This window comes from Pelecanus crispus, chromosome 19 (assembly GCF_030463565.1).
Source record: "Pelecanus crispus isolate bPelCri1 chromosome 19, bPelCri1.pri, whole genome shotgun sequence".
In the NCBI taxonomy this organism is placed as follows: Eukaryota; Metazoa; Chordata; class Aves; order Pelecaniformes; family Pelecanidae; genus Pelecanus; species Pelecanus crispus.
This window is the reverse complement of record NC_134661.1, coordinates 5,760,600-5,787,549: the sequence shown is the minus strand read 5'-3', so window position 1 is coordinate 5,787,549 and position 26,950 is coordinate 5,760,600. Positions and strand designations below refer to the sequence as shown.

General features: G+C 47.2%; 1 protein-coding gene across 1 annotated transcript in view; it reads right to left on the bottom strand.

Moving 5' to 3' along the window:
• Positions 1–3,531: 3,531 nt before the first annotated feature.
• The window catches only part of NECTIN1 (nectin cell adhesion molecule 1), a 104,612-nt gene continuing 81,193 nt past the window's right edge, over positions 3,532–26,950 (bottom strand). Inside the window, exons 6-10 of the mRNA XM_075723346.1 lie at positions 19,720–19,867; positions 17,610–17,697; positions 16,994–17,104; positions 9,339–9,383; positions 3,532–3,750 (exon numbers count right to left, since the gene is read on the bottom strand). Coding sequence (XP_075579461.1) covers positions 3,532–3,750; positions 9,339–9,383; positions 16,994–17,104; positions 17,610–17,697; positions 19,720–19,867 — 611 coding nt within the window. The remainder of the gene's footprint in view (positions 3,751–9,338; positions 9,384–16,993; positions 17,105–17,609; positions 17,698–19,719; positions 19,868–26,950) is intronic.

Sequence of the window (26,950 nt, the reverse complement as noted above, 5' to 3'; positions counted from 1 at the left end):
GCAGGAGGACACCACCTCTCATTAGCATTGCTGCAGCAGGATTTCTGTGCCTGTGAGGTCACTGCAGACATGGGTAGCCTTATCATGGAGCAAAGCCAGTGTTAAGCCAATGGCAACAGGTGCAGCAAAGTTTGGAAACAGCCATTAGGCAAACGTTGTGCAACTGTAAGGAAAGGGAGGGAGGAATAAGAGCCCTGAATCAGAACCATTTCTAAATGCAGCTTTGTAAAACTGAAACAACAGACTTGAATCTCACTATCTCTTTCTTCATGTTTTTTCTTCAGGGGTTTTCCCCCTTTTCCTAGGGTACAAAGGAATTTGGTGGTGTGCGAAGACTCTCTTTTGCCTTTTTTTTGAGACCAACCCAGTTCTTAAGGCAAAGAGAGAACGTTAAGAGGCGAAGAGAACCAAGACATTCCTAAGCTTAATATATATGCTGGCCTAAGTCAAACTACTGCTTTGAATTTAGGCTTTTCTTGCTTTTCCCCTTTCTAGGGAGGATTGAAATCCTTTTGCTTTGCTGAAAACCACAGTAAAACCCTTTGTGGCAGTCTTCTGTGGGCAGCTCAAATTCAAAGCTGTGCAAGGCAACCAGAGTTTCTCTGTAATGCTGCAGTCTGTATCTCTGCCTTCCCCTTCCTCATCAAAGCATCATTCCTCCAGCCACGGGCAGCAGAGAAAACCACACGCAACATGTTCTCTGCCTCCTCTGACAAAAACCCATTTTTGTCTAGCTTGTTTCCTTATGTATCTGAAGACCTGACCATATCCCACTTCTCATTTAAATTCTTATATTGTCTGAAACTGCATCAGGTGAAGGCTCCCAATCAAATCTACTTTAATTGCTGCTGTGCAGGCAGCATCCTGCTATTACAGGCATGCAAATAGGGAAGCGTGTAATGGACTTTTGCTTGCTTATTCTCCATGGTCAGTGGTGCTGGATTGATTCCAGGGTGTCAGAGCCCCCTGGGTTTTCCAGCGCCTCATCACCTTTCCAAACAGAGGGACCAAAGGCAGATTTGGCAGACTCCAAAGCATGGTTCACTTGCCAGGGTAAATGTGTTGGCTGTGGCTTCAGTTCAGAGCACACCCAATTTCCAGCTCTGTGGTAACCAGAAAGTGCCCCAAGGTATGTTGAGAAGAAAACAAGAGAGAGAAATACATTATCTGAATCAAGACATGTAGCACTTGAGTCTGTTGGTGTAAGGAAATGACTGGCTGAATTCCCTGGAGACTGGCAGAGGAAATGTGAATCCAGATGACTCCAACAAGGGTTCCATCAGTCAAGACCAAGAGGATGGTATTGGAAAAGTTGTGTTTAATGCTCTAAGGCTATGTCTGTATAGTCCCCTGATCCTCCAGGAATGAGAGCACTCCATGCACTAGCACTTATGAAAGCTTCTATGCCTGTTAGAGGTACTGGCCATTTCAGTTTGGCCAAGAAATGCATCAGTGCATTTCCCCCCAGCAGGAAACCACTTCCCCACATTGTGCAGCAATTTCCCACCACAGAGATGAAATCTTGTCCTTGTGACCAGCTGCCATGCTGTCTCCACAAAGCACAAAGTGCAACATGCACCAGGGAAGCAGGGGAAGAGGGGTGGGAAGAGTTGGTTCTCCAAGGATGTGTTGTATGCTGTGCAAGGGCCCACGGGGATCCATGCATGTGGCATCATCCTCACACAGTGCAGACTGTACTAACTGAAGTATAAACTTCTCTCTTATATACAGATCTATTTATTAGCCTGCAGGGAATTCACAAAGTGAGGTAGTGTGAACACAAATGTGCTTCTCTGTGGAGGAAGAGGGACAAGCAGGGTGAGTCTTGAGGCTGCTCTAGGTGATGGGAACACAGAAAGTGCATAGAACAACTATAGCTGTTTAGATTCAGATATACAAAAATAAAACGGTGCTTCAGTCCGTGTGGCATGGCAGGAGCTGGGCTGGTAGCATCCAACATGGTATTCATACCTCCTCTTATGGGGAGGCTTTCATCTTGATGGTAGGTTCACTTCTTATTTGTACAAGTAGCACTGAAACATTGTTTGGTGTCTGGGCAGCAGGACAATGGTGTGGTCCCCATCTCTCCCTCCCACATGCACTTTGCTCAAACATCCTCATGGTTTCCACAGTGATGTTAAGTGTGCAGAGCCTGCAGAATGCCAAATACCCAACCCGAGACAAAGGAAAGTAAATGCCCGTTTGCCAAGAAGGCATATCCCCTTGTTCAGAACTGTCGCAGCTGGTATCTCTTCTATGCCATACCTGGGTGAAACAGATGAAAGTTATCCTTGAAACCAAGCTCTTATAGAGGATGCTCATTCCTTTTTCTCCTCTTCTTCTTCTTTGCTTTTATATGCATTTATGTGTATATCTATATTTATTTTTCCTCTAATACAAGTGAACACAAATGTGATGTGGAGATAAAACACTTTGTGGTCACAGGAATGTACACATTTGGATTTACACACCCACACATTCCAATATAAAAAAATGTGTAATCCCAAAACTAAGATGCTTTTAAAAAAGTTAAAAGGCCAGATTCCTCTATTGGCTTTTATCCTTCATTAAGAGCAAGAAGATTACCTGAAATCATGATTTATTCTTTATATTCTGCCTGAGTTCATTTAAAAATTCCAATCAACAGATGCAAGGAAGAGAGGGGGAAAAGCTAGTGGGGGGTCACATTAGGCTTTGAAAAAGAAAATTAGAGAGAATGTTTTCCTTTCTAATTTTTTTCCCCTTTGGGTTTCAGGTTATAAGACCTTTATTTAAAGGATGTTTTCTCCAAATATGTTGGCTTCAAAGTATGTCCCCATGGCATCTGTATTTAAAAAAGTCAATCCAAGAGATTGGGGGTGGGAGCAGGAGGGGAAAGGGACAGAAACAAAACCCCTAAACCAAGCCATTTTCTCTATTCTTGGGTTGATTTTGAGCATCTTCCATTATAAGCATCTTATTATTTGGTTCTGCAATCTTGGCTGTTTAGCTCTTCACAACAGGGATTTCCTATCCCCACTGTCAAAGGGGAATCAAATTTCTCCAAAGGAGGAAAAAAACCCCACTACCGCCTCAGATTTGAGCACTGGCTGTGCTGTAAAACTTCACACAAGCTGGAACAAGGGCTGTGAAGAGTCCACACCTGGCTACTCTGGTGCAAACAGTGCAGAGATTGACACAAGGGAACCTACGGACATTTAATCAGGTTGGGCACGTCCCATCCAACACAGGGCAGCTGTCACCTACATACACATGCACACACATAGCCAGCTTGATACAGGAGGGCCAGGGTGAGAAAAGAAAGATGCAAGTACTGAATGAGACATGGGCAAAGGCAGAGTGTTCCCTTGAGCATTAGCAAGCCAGGCAGATACTTAACCCAGTCATGTCAATTACAATTGCACCAAAATTTAAAAATTAATAAATAAAATAAGCAATGGCAAAGGGGGGATCTAAAAGGCCTTGGTTGTTGAGTAACAGGATCAGGAGAAATGAAAAACATTAGCTTCTTCATTTTGCTGTGCTGACACTTTAAACATACTGTTCCTTAGGACAGATGTAAGGAGCCCGGGAACCGGGAGGTGGGCAGCAGAAGGAGATGTCAGAATGATGAGGGTAAAGATCTTGTGGGAGATCTGACAAGGGGGCATAGACATGAGGGGTCTTCTCCAGATATCGATCTTCATGTGAGTAACAGCGGGTCAGGTAATCACTCGCATTCGATATCTCTGAGTGACACTTTCCAAAGTTCTGTAAGTAGAGACAAAAGTCAATTGGTGAAAACTCTGGGATCATTGGCCATAAAACATACAACTCTTTAGTTCCTTGCTGAGACATATATAACAAGTAGGATGGAAAATTAAATAGTTCTGCTTACTGCTTCAGAAAAATAGAAACCCAGGTGACAAATCCTCACATTTCAAAATTTTTGTGTCACTTCCCCAAATATCCATATTACTGATGAATATGTATAGTTTTTGCATGGTTTGCCCCTTGTCTGTAAATGCTCTCCCTCTCTGGATAAAATAGGCAGTCAGCCAAGAAAGGACAGTTTATTTTCAGTCCTCCTAACTCTTCCACACCTGGGTTTTGAAAAAGTGGTGCTTGTATGCATCATTAATCTAATCCAGGCTCATGCTCTTCTATTTAAAGGGCACATGTGTCTGACCAGGGACTTTGGAGGCAAAATAGGTTATTGCGCCTAATGTTTACCTAGTAGATAGGAGTGCATGTGCTAAGCTTTACCTGTGTGAGTAGTTCCACTGAAAGCCTTGGGGCCAGTTTTGTAAGTCAAATCAACTACAGAGAATATAAAACGCTTGCAAGATCGAGACTGCTCTGTGGTCCCACGATCTTCCCTCTGATGGAGTGTATTCTTACGGATGCTTTGCAAAAGCTGATTCTTCCTCTTTAAGTGCCAAATGAAATGAAAACCCCTCAGAGTCCAAAGTGCTTTGATTTCTATTGAGGTAATTTTGCAGAGGTGTGGCAAGCAATACTGAAGAAACACTGCTTGTTCGACTGCAAAGGACGCAGGGACCTTTTTTCTCCCAGAAAGCTCCCTGCAAACAGCAGCAACAGGAAGACGAGGCCCCCCTGCTTTCCTGGTGTGCCTGCGGGGGACCCCTGCCTCAACTCAGAGGAGTGCAGAGCTTTCCCGCAGCCCAGGGACCTGGCTCCCCAGAGGGTGGCAGCAGATGGGAAGGATTCCTCCCTGCTCGCAGCCCCTTTCCTCCGGTTTGAAGCCCTGCAAGATGACCCAAGCAGGAGGGACATCTAGCGAGGACAGCGGTCTTTAAATCAACCCGCATTCATGGGCTCTCACCAAGGGCTAATCTTTTCTCTAAGGGAGAGCAAATGCACTGGCAATCACCTTTTATGCCTGTGGTTTGAACTGAGGCTGGTTGAAGCAAGTAACTTGCCCTTGAGTCCTTCCTTGTTCTCTTTCAAAATACCAGAAACAGTTGGTTTAGTGGAAAGGACAAGGATTTGACCCTCAGGAGAAAACGTCTGAAGGAACAGAACAATCTACTCTGCTCATCTGCGGCCAGTTCCTGGATAAATATTTCACCAGGATGCTTAAAAAAACCATATAGAAAACAAAGTGTCGACAATAATTTATTGATGGTTCAGAACAAGCAGCAAGTTGGAGGGCTGCGAAGTTTTAAGGCAATTTCAAGAACAGCCTTGCTAAGAGCAGTGAAGGCCACTAGAGGATGGAAAGGTTGTCTGAGTACCAGGAAAACAGAAGCAATGCTAAGGTCAATGTGATTTTCATTTCCCTTTCCTTGGCAAAACTGCATACCCCACCGCTTCAGCTTTTAAAAGTCAGTGAACTTGACCTGGCCAGAGAGCAAAGAACAACAGGCTCTAAGCCCCTTCTATTTAGAATTGCTGTGGTGGTATCTGAAATGCAGGTGGGCCATTCCCACAGCTACCTCATGAGGTTTTTGTCCACTTCTGGCTTTTAATTGCAAAATGAAAAGGTGGCAAGGTGCTGTGCAGCCACTGTAGCTGTTTAATGGGAGGAACCCAAGCCAGGGGACACGAGGAAGCTTCACTAACTCTACTTTACCCCCTACAATATCTTCCTAGTTGCTTTAGGCAGCCCTGACTTACAGCTCTCACATTCCCAGGTGGGATCTATACGTACACAGAAAGTTTAGGCCTCTACAGAATTCAAGGCTCAGATTTACACTGTACCATACACAAGCCTGTGGCTGGAAAACTGGGCAGGCTGTGGCAACACATACTTCAAGCCTGGAGACAGTTATCTTCATACAAATTCTATAGCATAAACAGGGATCTATACTGTAAGGGAAGCAGGAAAACAAAGAACAGCTGATTGCTATTCTTCTGATTGCACCAGCTAATAAAAAGGGATAAAGAAGGGCTAACAGCTAGGGAGAGTGTTAGCCAGCACAGAATGTGCAAAGATCCTCATCCTGTATAATATACTCTCAAGAAATCTCAAACACAACAGAATTCCTTTCCATACCTGCAAGGGGGGAAAAAAAGTATTAGCCATGCTCTCTTCCTGTTTTATAGAGGTAAGTCGTTAATTGATAGCTCAACTTTCTGGATAAAGTTAACCTGAAAGAGAAGTTGTCTCGCTGACTGAAATTCAGTAAGATGTAGCAGGCAAGAGGGCCTCTTAGCAAGGCTAGCAATCTATTATCAATTAAATGGGAAAGTAGGTTTATGTGCTTTTTGAGCATGCAACAGAAAAGCATAGGACTTCAACTTATGAGCACTCAAAAGGTCCAATAGACAGAAAGGTCTAATAGAAAAGAGACCCTCAGTTAACATAAGTAGACATCTTGTATAAATTGATCGGGTTGTTAGCATCTAATACTGAAAGAAGCAGAAGGGGTCATGAGCTACTATTTTATGGGCTGCCTATTGACAATATACTGGGTCAGCAAAGCCTATTTCTTTCTGTTTATCTATCCGTTAACATGGGCATGAAACAAGCATCCATGAAGTAGGGCTAGAGAAATTAAGTGCAATTTTGTCAGCACTTCTATTTGGCCAGGTGAGTATGAGCAAGCTCTTCTTTTCTTTCTGGACAGTGTTTTGTGCTCACTCTTCACAGGTGGGAGCGGGGCCAAAGCAGGGCAGCTGGAGAATGCCAGCACCGGGCTCAAAGGAGGAGACTTCACTGTCTCCTTTCACCTTTCTTCAGCATGTGAAGCCAGGAGTCACATTGCTCTGGCTTTGTTTCCTGATCTCATTTCTAAGTAGTGAAAGGGAAGAGAACAAAATCAGCCTGATGTTTTTTAACATATTTAGCAGCCGGTGCCCTTTGACTTCCTTCCCCAGTCCCACTGTGACTTTTCCCAAATCTAATTTATCTTTAACAAAGTTTCAAATTACATTAGGGATAATGAACTAATTAAATTGAACTGGCACACAATTCTGCCACCTTCCCCCACCTGACTTCTCCCACTTGCCTTTGTTTCCAGCATGACTCCATACAATTCTTCATTATCTGGGTTACATCCTCCCCTCTCAGTTTTATTTTCAAGAGCTTGATGAAAGGGGATGTCAGCAACCTATCCATTTCAGACAGCCTGGAAAATTACCTTTAAACAATCTTTATTTGATTGAATTAGATAGCTTTCATTTCTGCCATGACTTACTCTCAACCGTTCTGCATCCCCTATACACCTATCTTGGGCTTTTCTTCTATTTGCAGGTCATCTCTTTGGTAAAACTAGGTGTGCTGCAGACAGCTTTCCCTCCGATCTGACCGTATCCTATACTTTTAATCATCCATAAGTAATGAGTTCTTACTGGTCTAAAAGTGGAAAAATTCCTTCTCAGGGTCCTGAGGATTCCTCTGCTATATTTTCTTCTGGAAAATCTGAAGCCTCTGTTACATGTGAGAGTTGGACAGATACCACTACAGAGGACTGTGGTTTCTGCTATTGCTCAAAAGCCCAAGAGCTGGTTAATAACCTCTCATGCAGTTTAAACTTGCATTTAGTCTTGCAAAACAGAAGTAGGCTGGTTTTCTCTGCTCGGCCAAACCCAAGGCAAACACGGTGCACATTCATGCACTTACCGGATGTGTTAGCCTGTTCCCTGGCTGGGAAAAGCCCCTGCTGTTCAAAACTCTTCAAACGTTGGTCTGCCACTACCCTAACCCTCTCCATCAGTTGGCTTTGGATTTTGGGATGCAGCACAGGCTGATGAATAGAAAGAAGCAGTTTTGTTGACAACAGAGGACTGTTGTCATAGTGTGGACCAGTCAGTGGAGAGGATGTAGGTGTTGGAAGATGGAAAATATAATGGGAACAAAAAATAAGAACATTTCATCATGGTGTTGGGAGCCTCACATCTTTTCCTTCCTGTTTCTAAACTCCCTGCTCAGCATTTCCATGCTGCTTTCATCTTCCAAGTATGGCCACAACTTTAGGTATCTCCTGGCATGCTCCTGCTCTCTGTTTGACACCTTATCTATGAGGGAGCTCCCGGAATAATCGCTATCCTGAGTAAAGAACAAACATTAACGTATCGGTGATGAGTAGAACCAGTGGCCCTGAGCTTGCTCTTAGAAGTGGTGGACTTTTGTGAGGACAAAACTGAGGGCAGATGGCAGAGAGGGGCTTACCCCTGGGTTCAGAAAAATAAAAGGTTGAGCATGAGGAAGGCTGAAATTCCTGAAATATAGGGTAAGGACCTATGATGAGGGATGCACCCACAGACACATGCAAGTATTACTTACGCAGAAAACCTGCTTATAAAGATGCATTCCTTCTTACAGCATGCTTTTAACTCTTTCTCTCTCTGTCTATAGCACATACCTGTTCTGTGTTCCTATAGCATCTTAGACCATCATTAATCTTAAACATTTCCCTCCATGCTGTTTCTCTCCTGAGTCCTTCTCTCTACCCTTCTGGAGTCAGGGTGGGGCTGTTATGCTCATTTACAAATGGGAAACTAATAAGGAGCTGCCCAAGTTCTTTGCTGTATTTCTCCTGAAAATTGGAAATGGGGCTATTGACCTGGGCGGGTATTCAGGCAACCTTGGTGTTGATAGGAAATGCAGCAATTGGGAACTGAGTCAAGGCTGCTGCATTTGATGGTTCTCCAATATCCCCAGCTCAGTCTGTACCAAATCTGTAACTGCTGCAAGTTTAATACTTTTATAGACATATTCAGAAAGCAGAGCTGGGAGTGTGAACCCTGGTCACTAATTTGCTGGGATCCTGGTGCAAGTCTCTTGGTTTTGAGCTATTCTTGCTGTAACAGGGACAAAAAATTCCCAAACAAAACTGAGAGCAGGAGTGTGGGGAGGTGAAGGTAGAGGAAATAATTAAAAAAAACTTTAAAAAAAAAAAAATTACCCTGATCTGTGGTGTGTTTTAGCAGGGAGATTTTGTGGCAGTGAGATTACACCTTCAAAGCACCATATGATTGGCTTTATTTTTACTTCAGAGAAACTGGGAGGATTTCCAAATTTGGATTTGGAGGATTACTGTCCTTTTGCTGACAATAAAATCCCCCACCCCAGGGAGGACAAGGCGAGACCTCCCAAGACGGATTAGGGAGCACTTGCCTTGTTTGTAACAGTGGGAGTGGTCCCTCCAGTGCAGCCCAAGAAACTGTTGGGAATTGGAGGTGAAGCCATAAGGGAGGGTGAATGCTTTCAACCACATCTTCCTCTGGGCTGGCATTTTCATCCCCTCTCTCTGTGCAAGAGGCTGGCAGTGCTGCTGCCTGTTGGTGACAGGCAGGCAGGTGCCTGGGAGCTGATCGGTGCCTCTCTCCAGCAACAAACACACCCCACAACCAAACAGAGAAAAGAAAGACAAAACTGATCCAAAACTTACTGTCCACTCTCGCTCGTTACGTCTACGAAGACCTTGATCCTCATTCTGGGAGCAGGGGTGGGTGAGACACCGCAAGAGAGAGAGGTTACCATTCTGGGCCAGGCCTGCTGCAGACATTTACCTAGGAAGGCTTTTGCTACAGCAAGGGAACTACAGGGCTGCTTCCAACACAGGAAAACTAGGGACCACGGGGATAAAGGCAGAACGAAGCAACCCATTGCACACCTTCCACCCAGGTGTTTCTGTTCCACCTTCACCCACCTGTTAGCATGGATGTTCCTAGGCTGCAAGGAGGCACTACATCAACAGGACTGTCCAACAGGACCTTTTAAAAATGCCATTTTTCTCCTGCTTATCCTCCTGCATGGAGCTATTTCCCTCCTCCCTAAGGATCCAATTCCCTTGCCCTTTATTATATCTTTCTCCAAACCACCGCTCTCCATCCCCAAGCTACTGCCTCTCTGTGTGCCTCCTCTGATCTACCCTGGGTCACCTGGGAGGTATTCAGTGAGCTGCAAAGCATCTCATCTCTCCCTCTTTGCTTTCTTCCTTGTCTCTCCACCCTTCTCTGCACCTCTTCATTGAGTACCCCTCTGGAGCTGTAGCCCCATTAAGCCCACAGCCTCTTTCTTCCATTTGGAAGGCAGAAGCTGTAGTCACCACAACTTGGAGAACACACAGGAGCGAGGGAGAGTCATAGCCAAGGAGGGGGCTGCCAATGGCATTTCCTTGGCCAACAACTCTTGGCATCACCCAGCAAACCTCCCATGGGGTGGGAAAGGAGAGTTGCCTCCCTTTCAGATAGGGACCTGGTGGCTTCAATACCTGAGAAAAGGGTATGATTATAGGGTAAGGGAATGTAAGAAGAGCTGAAGACACCTCTTTCCACTGCAAACACCATTCTGTTTCAAGGGGTCACTGGTAGCTAGAGATGGTCAGGAACAACCACTTGTCGGTTTAAAAACAAAGTGAGTCCTAATCGGTCCCTGCTGTAGGACCTGAGCTTGGTGATACTTAAAGCAGTCAGAAAAACATGAGAACAGAGAAACAGACAGGTCTGGTCTCTAATTTAAGAAGGCAAGCACAAAAGAAAATAATCTTTCTCCCTCTCTCTTCACCCAAACATGCTGTCTGCACCAACCTCATGCAATGCAAGCTCTTTTATTTTTGCATATGCAGTCCCTCTCTGTCTCTTATTCACTGGCTCTTTCAGATGCAGGAGCCTTTACATGTTCCCATATTCTCACATACTCTCCCACCTTGTTCTTTCACACATGCACATATGCTCCATCTTATCTATAGTTGCTTCCATGCACATAAACTTTTTCTCTCCTTTCAGCCAGTCCCCTTTTCTTTCCCTCCCCTTCTTGTACTGACTAGCTTGGAAAGACCCTTTTAACATCTCCGTGAGGTTTTTGGCTTCAGCTTCTGCACATCCTAGTATTGCTGCTTTGCTTTGTGCCGCTGAGCCTTACAAAAATTCCCCAAACCAAATCCCACGCCAAGAGCTGGTCCCTTCAAACCCACCTCGCTTCTCCCTGTGTCTCCAGCCACACTGACTGCAGAGGGGCCAGACCCCTGTTCTGAAACAAAGCCATTAACCCTTTTCCCCTCCCACGTGCCTTGCCTCACTGTAGAAAGCAAAGGAAAATACTGCAAAGAGCATGCACAGGAGGCAAGGCAAAGGCATTCTTGTCAGCACCCCCAGAAATAAGGGTAGCAAAGAGAGCAGCCGTCATGGACAGCATGCAGGAGGTAGAGGGAGTCGGGGGGACGGGACAGACTGGATTCATAGGGGCTGCTCCACAGGAAGGGGAGGAGATGCCGGGGGGGAGCGCTGATTTCAGAGGGGCACAGTGAGGAAGGCAGAGCGCGATCGTGTACCTTGAGGCCAGAATCTGAGGGGAAAGGGCCTAGAGTGACATGCGCTAGCGTAAGTTGGGCTGGATGGTTGCATACTCGACTAGGTCTCCGCCAGCATGGATGGAGGTCCGAGGACTGGGTGACGAGGCCAGAGCGGAAGTGTCCAGCTCTGCATAGTGGACATCACAGTCCTTGTTGCCAGAGTTCTGGAGAGAAGAGAGCAGCAAGGCGGTGGGGACACAGGAGGGAGGAATTGGGGTTAAAGTGGGGAGGCGGGGGAGTGAGAGCACAGGAACCGTGCAGAAGGTGGGGAGTGAGCGAATGAGATCGGAGAGGGAGCGTGTGAAGGGTGGGGGGAGAAAGAAGAAAAGGGTGAGAGGGGAGAGGAAGAAAAAACAGTTAAAAAGAGGGAGGGAGGGAGGTAATGAACAATCAGTCAGATAAAATCCCAAATCAAAACAAAGGTCCTAATGGCACTGCTCCCCAAATCCACCACTGAGCTGAGTGACTCAGCCCGGGTTGGCAGCACTCCCAGCAACTGCCCCATCTGCCCCTTTTACTGGGCTGCTCCCAGCAGCATCTTGCTGCTCTGCTCTTCCCATCAATCCCCCTGGGATCTGCATTTTCCTGAGCCAGGGGCGATTCAGTGAATTCAAACCTTACTGGGTACCTGAGCTGTCAGTTTTGACCCAGGAATTTGGGGTTCATCGAAGCACACCGGAAGCAAATGCAGGGTTGGGGTATGAGTGAAAATCATGGGGAAGACTTGAATTTTGGGTGTCAGGATGGAGATACCTGGAGGGAGTAGCTTCAAAGCCAAAGCTCCAAGGGCAGGTTTGCAGCAGACACGTTACCATAGGGAAATGACACTGCTTAGCCAACGCTGTCAGTTTGCCCTAGCGTGGGGGCTGTAGAATTCCTAAGTGCTACATTTTAACTCGAGGCTTGACTGCACAGTATGCTACTGCAGTTCAACTATGCAGCATGATTTTGTCATTGTAATAATGTCTAATAGATGCTAAAAGCATCCTTCTTTGGCATGAAAATATTTATGGGTATTCCCTTACTAAGCGGGCTTATCGGCAAGAACTGCGTGAATGGAATATTATCCAATTTGTCTGATCGTTCCTACCCAGACATCTCTCATGCTTTGCAAATAATAACGGTCAGAGAACCCTGGAAGGCAGGATGGCCTGGAAACCTCACTGCTCCGTGGGGAAAATGAGTCACCAGGAGGAGCCCTGGTGTCAGTAGCCAAGGTGTGAGGGGGTACCCTGGCTACTTGCCCTGTGGAGTTTCTTTAATACTCGCTTTTGGGCCTGGTTTCTGTGCCAGCATTAGCCAAGCATCTGCTAAGCCTCTCTGAGAGGAGAGAGTTACCTCTTCCAAATGAAATAGCTTTCCAATTTCTCTGTCCCCTTTCCAAAATGCCTGCATCGCATGGCAATTATGCAAAAGGTGTTTAATTTGAAATTGTTTCTTTTCTCTTTGTTTGGAAGTGTCCTCAGCCACGTACCAGCTGTGGCAGAGCCATTTTCAGGAGTTTATAGCCCTGTAATGAGCAGTTTTAGTGCCTGTTGCTGGAAGGGGTTATTCGGTGATTATCCGACTGCTGCGCTGTTCTGTGGCAGGGTTTGGCTGGCTCCCAGCTGGTGTCCCCCAGCCACTGGGATGAGGGGAAAGGGGAACATGGCTGCAGCGGCATTTCCAGTGTCCAGTTCCCCTGTGATGCTCAGTGAAGCTGGATGCTGGAGGACCAGGAGGTTTGAGGATGCCCTCTGTCCTGCCCGTGGGGAGGTGACCAGATGGCAGTGGCAAGTTGTTGGCGTGAAAGCTGCATATCCTATGGCCTCTCTGCTTCGTGTCTGGACCCAGACTGAGTGTCCATGAGCATTTAAGAAAATTAGTAATGCCAATTCCAGTCTCAAACCTAAACCTATGCCCTGCAGAACTCTTCCCCATGAACTTTGTATCTCAGTACCGCTTCTAGTCCCAGAGAAAGGCAGACTAAGTCTTTACCTCCTCTTTCCTATGCTACTTTGCCTCACTCCTCTCCAAAATGGTGCTTCCTTCTCAGTGGAGGTGTTTTCTCCATGGAGTTCCCCTGCTTTCTGCCACTCTTGGGCTTGCTCCTGCTCCCTGCTGCTTGTTTGGAGCAAAATTTATTACAATATCAATAATGTGACTTGTATACAAGGTCTAGCACTGCCACATGCAAGCGCTCTGTGTAAATCATCAGCATCGGCACCCTGGTAATTGCCCTGTAAACTGAAAGGAATTATTTTGCTGTCTGCAGCAATGAAACTTTCCCCTTCTACCTGTGCAAATGAGTATTGCTGACATGTACACTAATCATACTTGTGCTCCTATATGCACTGGTACATCCACCTCTCGCTCATGCTCCCTCTCACGCACAAACACATAGCATCTACATGACACGTAGGCACTGCTGTGTGCACACAGAGCACACCACTGCTTTTACCCACACACGTTACTCTGCACACTGACACACATGGGTAACCAGCACTCTCAGATATGCATAGTCTTTGTGGGTGTTGTCTGAAACACACACTCACCTTTCCATCCCATTCACCCCTGCTTAGATATCCTCACATAAATCAAAGCTTCTACCCTACAAGAGCTCAGACACAAATGCTGCAGGCAACCCCATCACCCTCATGCTCACTTCTGTACCCTTAATTGTCCGCTACACTGTCCTTGCATCTTTCTGTGCTGTCAGCTTCATGTTGTCTTTCCCACAGTTTGCAACACATAACCATACACGTTCATTTGTAGCCTCTGACACAGGGCCCACCCCTGTTCCCTTCTGCAGGTATCCTGTCCCTGCAGACATGCCCCAGCCTCTCCCCTTCACCTGGTCCCCTGCCAGCACATGTCTGCACACACGTACCTGCACACCCTCTTTGTGGATTCCTCCTCCACCTGCCTCTTTTATTTTCTCCTGGCACCTCTCCCATTTCCCCCTCCCTCGCTCTTTGCCATCTCTAAGCTCTTTCTGACTCCCATTCTAGTGCTGTGAAATTGTCAACCCCAGGCAGTGGCTTTCATGCTGCCTTGTGATGAATCTAGTTTATCCCAAATTACGAGGGTTTGCACAATTCATTTAAAGCTGAATGCACCCGCCCCATTTTCCTGCAGAATCCGTTCCCTTCAACTCTCATCATCTTCACTACCCTCCCAAGTAAAATCTCCAGATGCAGTGCAAGCAGAACAAGAATATCCTGCCTTGTGCCTTCCCCTCTAAAGAATCCCAGAACCACATATAAAACAGAGCAGCTGCCTACATCTGTGTCTGAACACAGTGGGAGGGGGACTGTATCAAAGCGAGGTTGGCAGAGATCCAGCGAAGCTGAAGGGAATGTGCTTCCCTCCTCATCCTCCAACTGACCCATCTCAGGCAAAGGACTGTGCAGGTCTAGCTGCCTTGGTTAGCCCCTTAGCATGCTGTTGGAGTGTAGTGACGGGGCCTGAGCTGAGTGTGCTGGGTTTGGTAACCACCGCTATCCCTGCTGCTGTTCCCTGGAGGTCTCCATGCAAGTGCTGTCTCAGTCAGACACTGCTCAGCATCTCCTCTGCAGGGAAGTGCATGTGTGTGACATGAGCAGGAGGCCTCTGCAATGCTTTAGGGGTGAAAAAAGTGATGCCTGTCAGTGGTCCTGCAGGGAGGATGGCAAAAGCTGGTTCCCTTCAAAGCGTGGCTGGGCAACGTGATGCACACCTGGCCCTGGCTGTGGCAGCACATACTGCCTGTGTTATCTGGGAAGAATCCAGCAAAACCAGCACTCCTTGGCAGCAAAGCGACACCCGCTTTCCCCTTACCAGTCACAAACTTGAATAGCTTGCTGCCTGCCCAAAGGATACAGCAATTTAGCAAGAAATGGGAGCAAGCCTCATCTCGTTCCTGGGGCAAAAAGCCAAAGCATGGTGTGTGTGCGTGATAGGGGAGCCTGATACCGTTTACAAGGACTGCCAGCCAAGCTGACCAGAGGACAGGTCCAATTCACAGCTGTGCTAGCCTGTGCCAAGAGCAGGCACAGCTGTGGCAGCAGCAGTTGAGTTGCTCAGACACTGCATCCCTACTGCAAAGGGAGTTTCTTCATGGGCCAAATGAAATGAGGGCTCCACAGTCCATCACCTCTTGGCTAAAACCACGGGTAAGGAGCAGCAAGTGCCAAGTGTGGGACATAGAAATGCATCTTCTTAGACCAGGATTGAGAGCAGTGAACTCGGTTCCCATGGTTACAGAGCAGCTACCCATCAGGCCCCATCTCACATCACTAACTCTGCCACTTAATTAACTGACTGCTCGTTATTTCCTGAAATGAGCTCCTCCATCCTCCTGCTTGCCCGAAATTCAGCTCTCAGATGCTCTCCACAGAGCAGCCTGTCTGGCTCTAGCATCCTGTGTTTCATTTAAAACTCAGCTACCACTCAGTGAGGATGAGAAAGAGCTGGAGACAAGCCCCAGGACTGAGGGAGGTCTTCAAAAGGAAGTTTTTCTTTAGGCACATCAGCCACATTCAGCTAGGATGAAGTAAATAGGATCACATCAACACAGCTCAGCACAGAACTGTGTCTTTTTATTTCCAATGCCCTCGGCATCTGTCTCGCTCCAGACATCTGCTAGCTAAAGGCCACTGGGCCCTGTCCTTCTATTATCTGCACAGGAATATGCATTAAAGAGTCATCCCAGGATGAACTGGAGGGAGGGTTATAATTAGTTATGTTCATAAAATATTACTCCAGTATAGGCTGATATTTATACTGCTTTCTCAAACAAATGGGTTCACGTTGCTGAGATCTAGAAGCACCAGGCTTGATGTGTAGTGCTCTGAACCACCCCTCATGGAGGAAGAGTTTGAGAGAGACCTGCAGCGTTTATATGGGGCTCTTGTGTCTCCCATGGAGGACGGGATGGAGCAGCCCCATGCCACATGGTGAGGGAGGGACAGGATGTTGTCCAAGGCCTGGGAGGAGGAAGGTTTTCTGTTTTCTCGTCAAGGGAGGACTCTAATCCTACCTGTTCTGTTTCCTATGCCTTTGCCCTTTGAATCTAATATTTCCTCCTTCAGCTTCAGTCCTTGAAATTTGGTCTTTCCCGCATGGCTGCTAATATCTCTCCCTAACCCTTAATCTCTCTGCTGCTGCTGCCTCACATTAGCATCTCTCTATCTGAGGATGAACAAATCCACGCACACAAAAAAAGGGGGTTTAAAGAACTTCTTGTCAGCTGAGAGTCAAACACTGGCACAATCTGCCCTGCAGATAATTGCTTTGTGAAGCTCTCACGGCAACACACACCGCTCTTCGAGAGCTGATTTGTTCAGCTGCAAACTCTAACAGGGGCTCAGCTGCAGAAGGTGAAGAGTGACTGGGGTGGCATAGGTGGCTTGTAGGCTTAGCTGTCATATGTAGGTAAAGATGAGACTACCACAGGTTGTGATAGTCCTCTGATGAAGATTTGGAATAAGCAGGGTGCTTTACTGAGGAATGACTCATAAAGGCACAGCTCTAGGACCTGTGGAAACCAAGGACAAAAGGGGCAAGTGCTGAATTAGGGTCAGTGGTATCTGAGCGGTGGGCTGAGATCAGAGCATGCAAGTTGCCTTCCTCCACGAGAGGATACTCCTGGACTGTGAAGGCTGCTTGCTCACCCCTGTGGATGGTGCGGGGTCTTTTGGTTTTTAGAGTGAGAGATCCTGTGTGAAAGGCAGTGAGGCTGGGGGTGAGGATGAGGCCAGGCAGCACTATTAGCACCCTGATCTCCTTACCAGTTTGTCAGTGTAGGGAGAGGCCTCGGTGGCTGCCATGTCGTAGTACGGAGTCTGCAAAGGCAGCTTCTGGATTTCCTCCTCGTGTTTCATGTTGTCTAAGTGAACAACCTGTAATAGAGGGGAGAGAAGAGGGATGAGAAGAGCAAGTATTATCTTTCTGTCACAGCTTGGGGCAACACCTACTTCAGGTGACACCACCACAAGATATCACCATGAAGGGCAGTGCATCTTACCTTCTCCCTTGCTCCTACCATATTATTTGCCTCCTGTTCTCTTTCTTTCATTCTCACACCCCTCACTACCACTCATAACATTCAAAATGGTGGGGATGCTCAAAAGTCCCTGCACCTAAGAGCCCATCTGAACACCATTTCTTTTACAATTCAATCCCCACAAAAGGGAGTAAGCAGGATCCAAATTACAGCTTTCAATTAGTGCCAATCTTTGGGAATTCTGGGCAGACAAGTCCGTTCTTGCTGCCCCTCAAACTTAGGCCATGGACTTCTTTGCTCTTGCAAACGCAGTTTTCCAAAATTTAGGCACTGCGGACACTGCTTGGAAACAGCTTTCCTTGCCAGAGGGAGGAACTTGCAGCTGGGCTGGGGAGGCATACCTGGATGTCTTCTGCATTCAGGTGGCTTTTCATCTCCTGTTTCCTCTTTGGTGGAGGGGCAGGTTTGTGGGATGGAGGCAAGTCAATTCTGCAGATAAAGAAGTGATTGCTGATTAGAGAGCAAGAGAAAGGGGTCTGCTTGCTTTGATGTGCTGTAACAAGCCAGATCCTGCATGGACCAAAGATTTGACTGTGTTTGTCACCGTACTGCCAATATAATCGTATAGATTATTCTCAGTAACGCCCCCTGTGCCTTCTTTCTCACCCCAGTTAGAATTGTTAATAGACATAAACTCCCTCCTAGCATTCTGTTCCTAATTCCAAGCAAATCCCCATGTCAGTTTGCAGATCCCGAGGGTGCAGCTGGGATACCTGTCTCCCGGCACTGCTTTGGAATGGCTCCAAATCATCCCATGGGGAGGTGGCTCAATTTATGACTGTAGGGTACCAGAAAGAGTCTGGCAGTGGTGACTGCAAATCAACAAGGTAATGTCAGCCCCAGTTTGGGAGCTTACCTGGAATGGTAGCTGCTGCCACAGGCTTCCCAGTAGGAGTTTGAACCTTCCTCATAGACATGCTATGCCATGCAGGGACATTTATCCCTGACCCCCAATCAGGGGATCCGCTTTTGCCCCAGAGCATAAGGATTGGCAGCCATTATAATCCCAGCCTAGAGACTGTCTCTGCACATTCTGTTCGTATGCACAGATGTGTCTAATCCTTTTACAAAACTTATTAAAACTCTGATCCACTAATTAGCTGGCTCCCCCGCCCTTCTCTCCGTACAAACTTCACTAGATCTTCTGATAGAGATGGGTGACTTTCCTTGGCAACCCAATGGATTCCAGCATGGGACCAGAGTGTATGGATGAGGGGGAGAGTAAAATGGGTCCCTGAGGCTCTGCAAAACATTGACTTTATGGCTCTAAAGAAAATAAATGCTATTAACTTTCGAAGGCTTTGGAGCGGAGTCTACAATAGAGGCAGCGCCTCTGCAGACTAGAGCACCATTGTGTTTCTATTCTCAGCTAAAGTGGCTCTTCCCTGTGCCTTCGTTGAGGGCCATTGTGGGAAGTGGATTGTCTGAATGCATCTCTATCATAGGGCTGATGCTGTTCACGCAATTTCACCTTGTGGTGCTATTTTTTTGTTTGTGCGCCTTTCTCTCTCTCCTCCTTCTTTCCCCGGTTCTCTTCCCTCCTTCTCCCACTATCCTCCAATGCCCTCTTTCAAATGGGATTAAATGGAGCACAAAATGTGGCCAAGATGTAACAACAATGAGGTGGGGGGTGTGGAAGATAAAAGCAACTTCTAGCCTTTGAGCTTTCTGTGCCTCCCCTATGAGGGGGGGAAGGAAGGGAGGGGGTGCTCAAGCCCCACTGCTCAAAGGCAGTGACAAGACAGAGCTTTTCAGGAAGAGACCAGGTTAAACATTTCTGAAGAGCTCTGTTTATGCTGCATAGGCTGAACTCCACACCGCTGAATTCCCTGCCTGGGATCTGTGCTGCACAGTGCAGGGCAGAGCAAAGCAAGTACCTGTCAAAGAGGAGCCCCTGGGGCATCCTCTCTCCCTACTCTCATATTGCCAGAGTTCATGTCTTCAGGCTGGCACCATATATACAAAACTGGAAGGCTGAGTGGATGTGAATCCTTTTGGATTCTTTGGGATACATTCAGAGCTGCTCAGGGTCTATCAGAGACCCCTCTCTGATGACAGTCTAAAACAGGAACCTGAAGCCATTTCTCTGAAAAAGGAGGAACAGGATCCTCTTCTACCACCGGAGGTGAAAGTGGTACTGAGCAGCTGCACCATGTCCAAGGAAAAGCAGCATCTGGGTGAACATCATTGTGCTTCAGTTTCCACTTAAGGCTTGTGAAAAGATTTAAAAAATAGGAGAGAACAGGATGGAAAGCACTAGGGAGCCCCAAGGAAGAGAAGAGAGTTCGAGGAGCAAGCCAGACAGTGGCAGACAGGAAGAATTGGCAGGGAAAACGGGCTTTTCTTGCATGCAGGTAGCGGAAGGGCCAGCGGTGCTCTCTGTCTGCTGCCCCATCCAATAGCACCTGTACCATCACTGTGCTGTATTTCTGTGAGCATGGGGCTACTTACAGGTCATTGTCCGTTCCAGTGCGGTTCTTTTGTTGCCGCCTGTAGACAATAATTACGGTGACAGCCACACCGATGATGAGAGCTGCTGCGATGACACCTCCCACGATCCCAATAATGCCTCCTGGGGCACCCTGAGGCAGTGGCTTATCTGCAACACACGGGAAACACAGGAGAGAGGATTAGAGCATCAGACAACACAACCAGTAAGGCGCAAAGACCAGTAGAACCAGGAACTCTGGGAGCAAAGATGCCAACATGCTCTGAAACTGTCTCAGGTAGCCATGTGCGGGCAGCTTCATGGGGGGAGACGGGTCATACTGAAATGTAGTAGTCAGAGCTCAAGAGGAACAGAAATCTGTGGCTAGAATCGCAGCCCACTGTGTCTTCAAGAGCTAACCGCTTCCTTACTCTGTTCTGCAATTTCCCCTTGCATCAGGTGGTTATTCCTGGATCTGTTTTTCTGCCTTTGTTCTGTTCCTGAAGAAAGAAGGGTTTAGGGAATAACGGTGCTTCTAAGCAGCCACCCCATGTGGTGCAGAGGGATTCCTGTGGACCTGCTACTTGATATTATTTTATATATTTTATATATTATATAAACATATATTTATATAATATTTGTATATTATATGATATATAAATATATTTTTATATTACTGATATTATTATTATATATTATTTAACTATATTGAAAGCCTTCTGCAGGGCTTTGTCACAGTGTCTTCACTGAATTCCTGGCAGTGTTGAAATGAAGGAGAGCTTCGCTCTTAATGTAGACCTTAGAAGAGCTAAGGACCAATGCTTAATTTACTGAGGTGGAGCAGAGGTATATGCACCCCTAACCCTTACAAAAAAGATGTCCTGAGTGTAGGATTTAGGGGCAAGGGGGAGATATATTGCATCTTGCATATCATCTCCTGTTTGCCCCATGGCTGGAGAGCTCTGTGACTTGGGACAGCTCCTCCGTGACTAACGTGGACCTCATTCAAAGGAAACCCATCCCATGGGCCTGACGGGAAAGTGCTTTGAAACGTACGATAAAAGGATTTAATTTGCTCTACCTTCCAACCTAATTAAACTTGAAAACTAGCTAATTGGTACTTTGTACTTACAGCTCCGGCAGTGATGAAAGAAGGAGATAATTGGAATGGAGGAAGAAGGAGGAGGAGGAGAAGGAAAAGAAATTCAGGGGAGGGGAGCGAGACAGGGATGAGGGAACAAGGTGCTTTGTAGAACTTGTCTGTCACACCTAATTTTTGTACTTTTCTTAATGAATTGGCTACTGGCTGCTCTTAGAGACTAGATACTGGGCTATATGGACCTTATTCTGCAACAATTATGGCTTTGGGTATCATAACAGTAGCCAATATCTCCACTAAACTACCCATCCCCAAGGCCTCAAAATTATACCCACTTTACATGTGTGCATGGTTATAAAATGTATATGCACGCATTCCCAAACCACACAGGACAACTTATACAGGACTTTTCAGGGTGAAAATCTGCCACTTACTCCCACCTCACATCCATGGATTCAGCACTCACTTAGCTCGAAGGCTGGGCTCCCTGAAATCCCACATACGAGGTGCAATTGCAGAACTGACTGCGCTGAATAGTTGCCAACAGCCTATTCCCAGATCTCACCTCACAGCCAGCCTTCTTCACCTCTCAGATTTGCTGCTGTCATCCAGAAGTGAACTGAGGTGTATAAACATTTCCCAGGGAAATCCCCTCTCTGGTCAATACCAACAAATTGCACAGCAGAGAACTGGCATGTTTACTGTATCAGTACAAAACACTTGAACTCCCAGCACCATGCTGAGGCATTGCTACCAATGAAGAATTTGCCCTGGGAATTGTCTTGACACTGATCTCCCACCCCTTTCCATGCAAACCTGGTTTTCTCTTGCCTTGCAAGGACACCCCAGAGCCTCCATCGGTCAGCATCCCACACCCTGCCTTCCCCTGTTCCTTAATTAAGAGCTCGGAGTCCCCTGTTCCTTAATTAAGAGCTCAGAGCTGTGTGTCTTCAAGTAGCAGGATGCTGTAGTCATCAGAATGTGAGGCCCTGCTCCCCACTGTCCTTGGCAGTGGCAGTCACTTTTATTTCTCTTCCTTTCTCCATAAGCCACATTATCTTGTAAATAATATTTCTGCCTTGAGACAGCTCACTTACAGCCATGCTCAAGCAGACAGCTGACATGTTGCAATCCAAACCCCCTGACAGCATTCGAGATTGTGGCAGGGACAGCGACTGTAAAGAATCTTCCAGTCACTTTGGCTGGGGCATTTCCATGATGAATTGGCCCCAATGGCTCTCTGGATGGCAGGTAGCGAGCAGAGAACATCAGCCTCCTGCTACCGCTGTAAATCAGTAGGTGTGTATATGTGTGTGGGGGAAGGGGACGGAAGAAGAAAGACGGAGAGGGAAATAAATAAGTAAATAAAGCTAAAATTAATCTCCAGGAACTTGAGCAGGGCTGTGTAATAGCAGGAAGGGGCCAGGAAAATTTAGAGGGGAAAAAGTAGCCATCAGTTTGCAGAAGAGAGAGGAGTAAATATAGGGCACTGGGTAAAGACAGTAAGGGGATGAGGAGAGGGAAGGAATGGAGGAGCAGAAGGAGAAATGCAGGTGTTTTGGGGTGTCTTTCAGAGTACTTGCTTCTTGCCCAGCTCTCAAGACTATGGTATGAACACCCTGGTGTTGGTACCCATCCCAGCTGCCTAAGACAGGGCTGTGTGGCAATGCAGTGCTTCCACAGAATGGCAAGTACCAAACAAATCCTGTGACAAGAAGCCCTGCCCCTACATGTGCAGGTCTCTTTCTTGAGGACAGGCTGAGCCATCCTGCAAAAGGGTTGGTCACATCTTTGCAGGAGTCCAGCTAGGAAGCTGTGAAAGGCAACAGGGATAATTGCTGACAATAAGAGGAAACACCAGGGGACAAGGAAGATAAAAGAGAGATGAAGGTCCCGAGAGAGCAAGAAAGCGCAGAGGAGAGAAGAAAATGGGAAGAGGTAGAGGGACCTTCCTTTCTTCTGGCTCTTCCTTCTTTCTTCTCCCCCCTTTTAAACTTTCTTTTGTCTGCACCCCCAGCTGTTTATTTCCTCAATCTCCCTTCCTGGGGAAGAGCTGTGGCTAGTACTGTTTGGAGGGCTCAGCTGCAACACAGCCTATTTCCTTCCCTGCTCTGTGTGCATTGCCTCTTTAATAGGTAAAGTCAGAGGCACCAACAGGGTTTTTCTGGAGGGCAGGGTGCCTGCAAGAAGGGGTGTTGTAAGTCAAACAGGAGGGCACTGCGAAAGCCTCATGAAAAGTTGATAAGAACTGGCAGATGAGGATTCAGTTACATTGACAGGGCTTTTGGGCAGCCCTGGGAAGATGTTTGCAAGGCTTGTGAATCAGGATCAGAATAAATTGGCAGGACAGCTCAGGGGCCTCCAGACTGGAGTGGGAAAAGGCTTTGCCAATTAAGAATGCAAAACCCCCTGCTCTGTGTCACGCTTGAATAATTTAAAACTCTCCAAAAACTTTGTGCGAAGCAGTTGGCAGTGAGGCAGGTACCGGAGAACCCAAAGGGGCTGAAAGAACAGATCAGCCTTATCTGGATGTCTAAGGGCTGCTGGGAACTCCTCATTCCTGCTGGAAACGGAATTAATTCATGGTATTACAATTAAGGAGAAAAGAAGGACACCCTACCCCCAGTCTCTTTCAGAGCAGTTTTGTCGTTACTTTGTTCTCCCACAGCTCTTCTGGAGATGGAAGCAGAGGCAGGAAAGGAAGAAAAGTGGTCATCTATCTGTAAAGCATCCTTCCCAATGGTGTGTGTCTCTGGGTTTCCAAAAGTAACCAGTAACAGATGAAGATCTTTCTACCAACTAGATCAATTAAAACATTTTGTGATGTGCTGGTACTGTAATTCACCAGTCCCAACGCTCAGTTAAATCACACCCAGCAGTCCAATGCTGTCAGTTGTTCACATCTCCCAAATAAGTGAAGAATGTCCACTAGACAAGAATGTCAGTCCCAGAGAGATGCATCGGGCACAATCACAGTGCACAACTGATGCATAGTTTCATAGCACCGGCTATGAAAAACCCTTGTCCAGACAGCTGCAGGGCTGATGACTCTGTCTGTATGGACAGAGCTGTGGCTCAGATTTACTGCAAACAGCCATGGTAGCATTTCAAAGCACAGAGACAAACGGATGGAGCTGTCCACACGCTCCGTGCCCATGGGGTGAAATAGTGCAGCTGCAGAGCGCAATAGTAAATAATAATACAGGAACAATGAAGGGTTTGGAGAAACAGCTTGCAGGAGAGCAAGAGAGATGTTCCCAAAGGGAACTTGAAGTGGGGCAAAGACAGATAAACTGGAAAGCTTCCAAAGAAGGGTATGCCAGAGCACAGGAAATGACTCACTTGCTCTTGGTATGGGGGGAGTGATGTAGAGGACTTTGCAAAAGGAAAGGGAAGAAGACACGGAGTCTATCACGCTTTTGGAAGGAAGGTCTCTTCCCTTAAAGCTACTTGTGTGGCTGGGACATTTGCATCATGAAGCAGCCTGGCTGTTCTTGGGATCAAGACTTGAGAGCAGGCTATGTTACATCCCCACCAAGGGCATGTGCCTGTCTGGGATTGACTTTTTATGTAAAGCCGTGATCAGCCAGATAATTCTGCACTTGCTGCACTATACGCACAGTGACATCCAGCCTGCGCAGGTGAGGAGGAGCAGATGTGTGGAATGGGGTCCTGCACGAATTGCACAGACAGCTGTGGGGTGGGACAAAGGAGCTGACAGGCAGGAAGGCTTCATTTGGATGAGAGGGTTGGGTCTCATACCGGTACTGTCATCTTTCTATGCTGACTGTCTGCCACGTATTCAGCTGCACCAGGGAGAGCCTGAGCTCCATCTAATTGCTGATGCACTAACCTGCAATCCCTCAGGTAAATCTGGAAGCTGCGTCACTCTCTGGGACCAGTTCACTGCAGCTCTGAGTGAAGCTGGTTTGCTCAAAGCTGCACACACTTCTCCTGTCTTTGCCTTCTAACTTAACTTGATCCCTCAGTGCTTTGCAGAAAACCAGCATAACAACATACAACACCTCTAAATAGTCATTTGCTCAAAGATCTGCCTGAATCTGCAACCAATTGCAAAGTAGGGTTCCCTTTCCATTTATCACCTCCCCACACAAAACAAATCCCCATCTATTTCATGGCTGGACAGCCAAGGCACTCAGGAATGTGCTGCCTTGCTCACAGACACGTTGCAAATCAATGGGGAGGAATCGTGATTCTTCTCCTTTCTTTATGCCAGCAGCTTGGAAGCTCTTCTAGCTGCCAGCCTTGCTAGAGTTAATGTTACCTTGGTGCTCAATTGCATCCCTGTTCACAGGCGTATCCAGCCTGCATGTCTAAAGCAGCCTGTCCCGGTACCGTGCCAGCTTAAAGTAAGCCTGTCTGTGACCTGGATTGTCACCCTGATCCAGCAAAGGGAGTTAGCACTTGCTGGACTCTTCCTGCCTGCTGAACCTTTGAGCAAAACAATGAGATCAGATCATGCTTATTTATAATACACCCCACCTGACACATTCCAGGGAGCCTGAGACACGGCAAGTTCACAGAGCTAAATTAAACTGAGTTGAAAAGCTTGGCAGAACAAATACATCTCCAGTTTGGTTTTAAAGACAAGAGTAGGATTGGCTAATCTGAGACACGCTCCAATAGCATACACACCCCCAGGCACAAGCTGGTTCAGAGCCTCATGACACCTTGTGTTTGCAAAGGGTTAATGAAATGCTGTTCCCAGGAGAGTCAGAGATGTGAGCTGGCAGAGCTGATGGGCCAAAGGGTGGGATAAACAGCAGGGCTTGCAAGTTACTGGAGATTTTAAAGGGATCTTAAGTGTGAGGGAGGAAAGGTGCGGTAGGTTCCTCTGAGGGCAGTTCCCTTCACTGTGTATATCAAGTGAATCCCTTGGAGGGACAGCTAAGCATCCAGAGGGTAGAAGAGATTAAGAAGGGAAAGACACTGCTTGGAAAGCTGAGCCAGTGGCACTGGACCATTAGTGTCCGAGGCTGAAGTGCCATCCTGCCCCCTTCAGCAGCAGCATTTCCTTCATTCATCAAAGCTGGGTCCAAAAACTTCATGCCCCTTCCTTTTGTCCTGGCCTGGAGCGGAGAGGAGAAGGGGAACACAACATCTTGGTTCCCTCCCACCTAAGCCCTGCTCAGACCTTGCTCCAGCTCAGATCCTTGCCCAGCTGCAGGTGGAGGTAACCAGACTGCAAGAAAGACTTGTGAAAGCACTTCAGAGTGAGGAGAATCTGTCCCTGTGCAAACACAAATCAATGTTTGATGGTCAATTTGCAGTTTGCAGCACTACTTAACCCCTGCAGTATCCAGAACCAGCTGTCACCAAGTGCTGTTCATCTGGTGACATATGGTGAGAGAAAGAGGGGGAGTTAGACCTCAGTATGGGGAAGAGGAGAAACTTGGTTAGCAAAGGTGGCTGGCAGGGTCTTCTGAGCAGGAGGAGTGTCTGGGCTTCACTTGGTGACAAAAGCATAGCAAGAGCAGAGCTGATCCAGCAGCCCTCCCCATCCCTGCCTCCCAGAGACTCCTCCAGCTACAGAAAGAGCTCAGGACCTCTCGTGCTAGCAAGAGAAGGTGCTTCTGGTTTTGTGTCCCCTCAGGAGCTGGAGATGCAGCCAGCCAAACAAAGGTTAAACACCAAAATGAAGGCAGAGCTGCTGTGATATAAGTCAAAAGGAATTTTAAAAACTGTCACAGCCTCTCCCGCCGGGGTGTTTGTTGATGTAACTCTCATTTACACAATTAGCCACCACACATGTGAGTGCCAAGCCATGGCTGCAATCCTGATGCTGCCGCTGCACAGGGCTTCAGCTCATTCCCCTGGAAATTCCCCACTGCACAGGGTGGGGCCGCAGGGCCCCAGTGAGGTGGGGGAGCTTGGCTCCCACCCGGGGCTGCTCCGCTTGCTGCTGCACATCCCTGCATCTGGTCCAAGCAAACGGCTGCTGGGAGGGTCTCGGTTGTATTGTGTATTTTGAGCGGGGCCAAAAGCCAGTGTCACCAAGGGTGATTAAACAAACAAATGCTCCTGAACCCTCTCTGCGTTGTCCTTCTCCCTCCCACAAGTGGGAATCCCTTGCAACTGCCAAGCCCCTCTGCGAGTGACCTGATATATCCCCTCTAATTCCTCGCTGCTGAAGA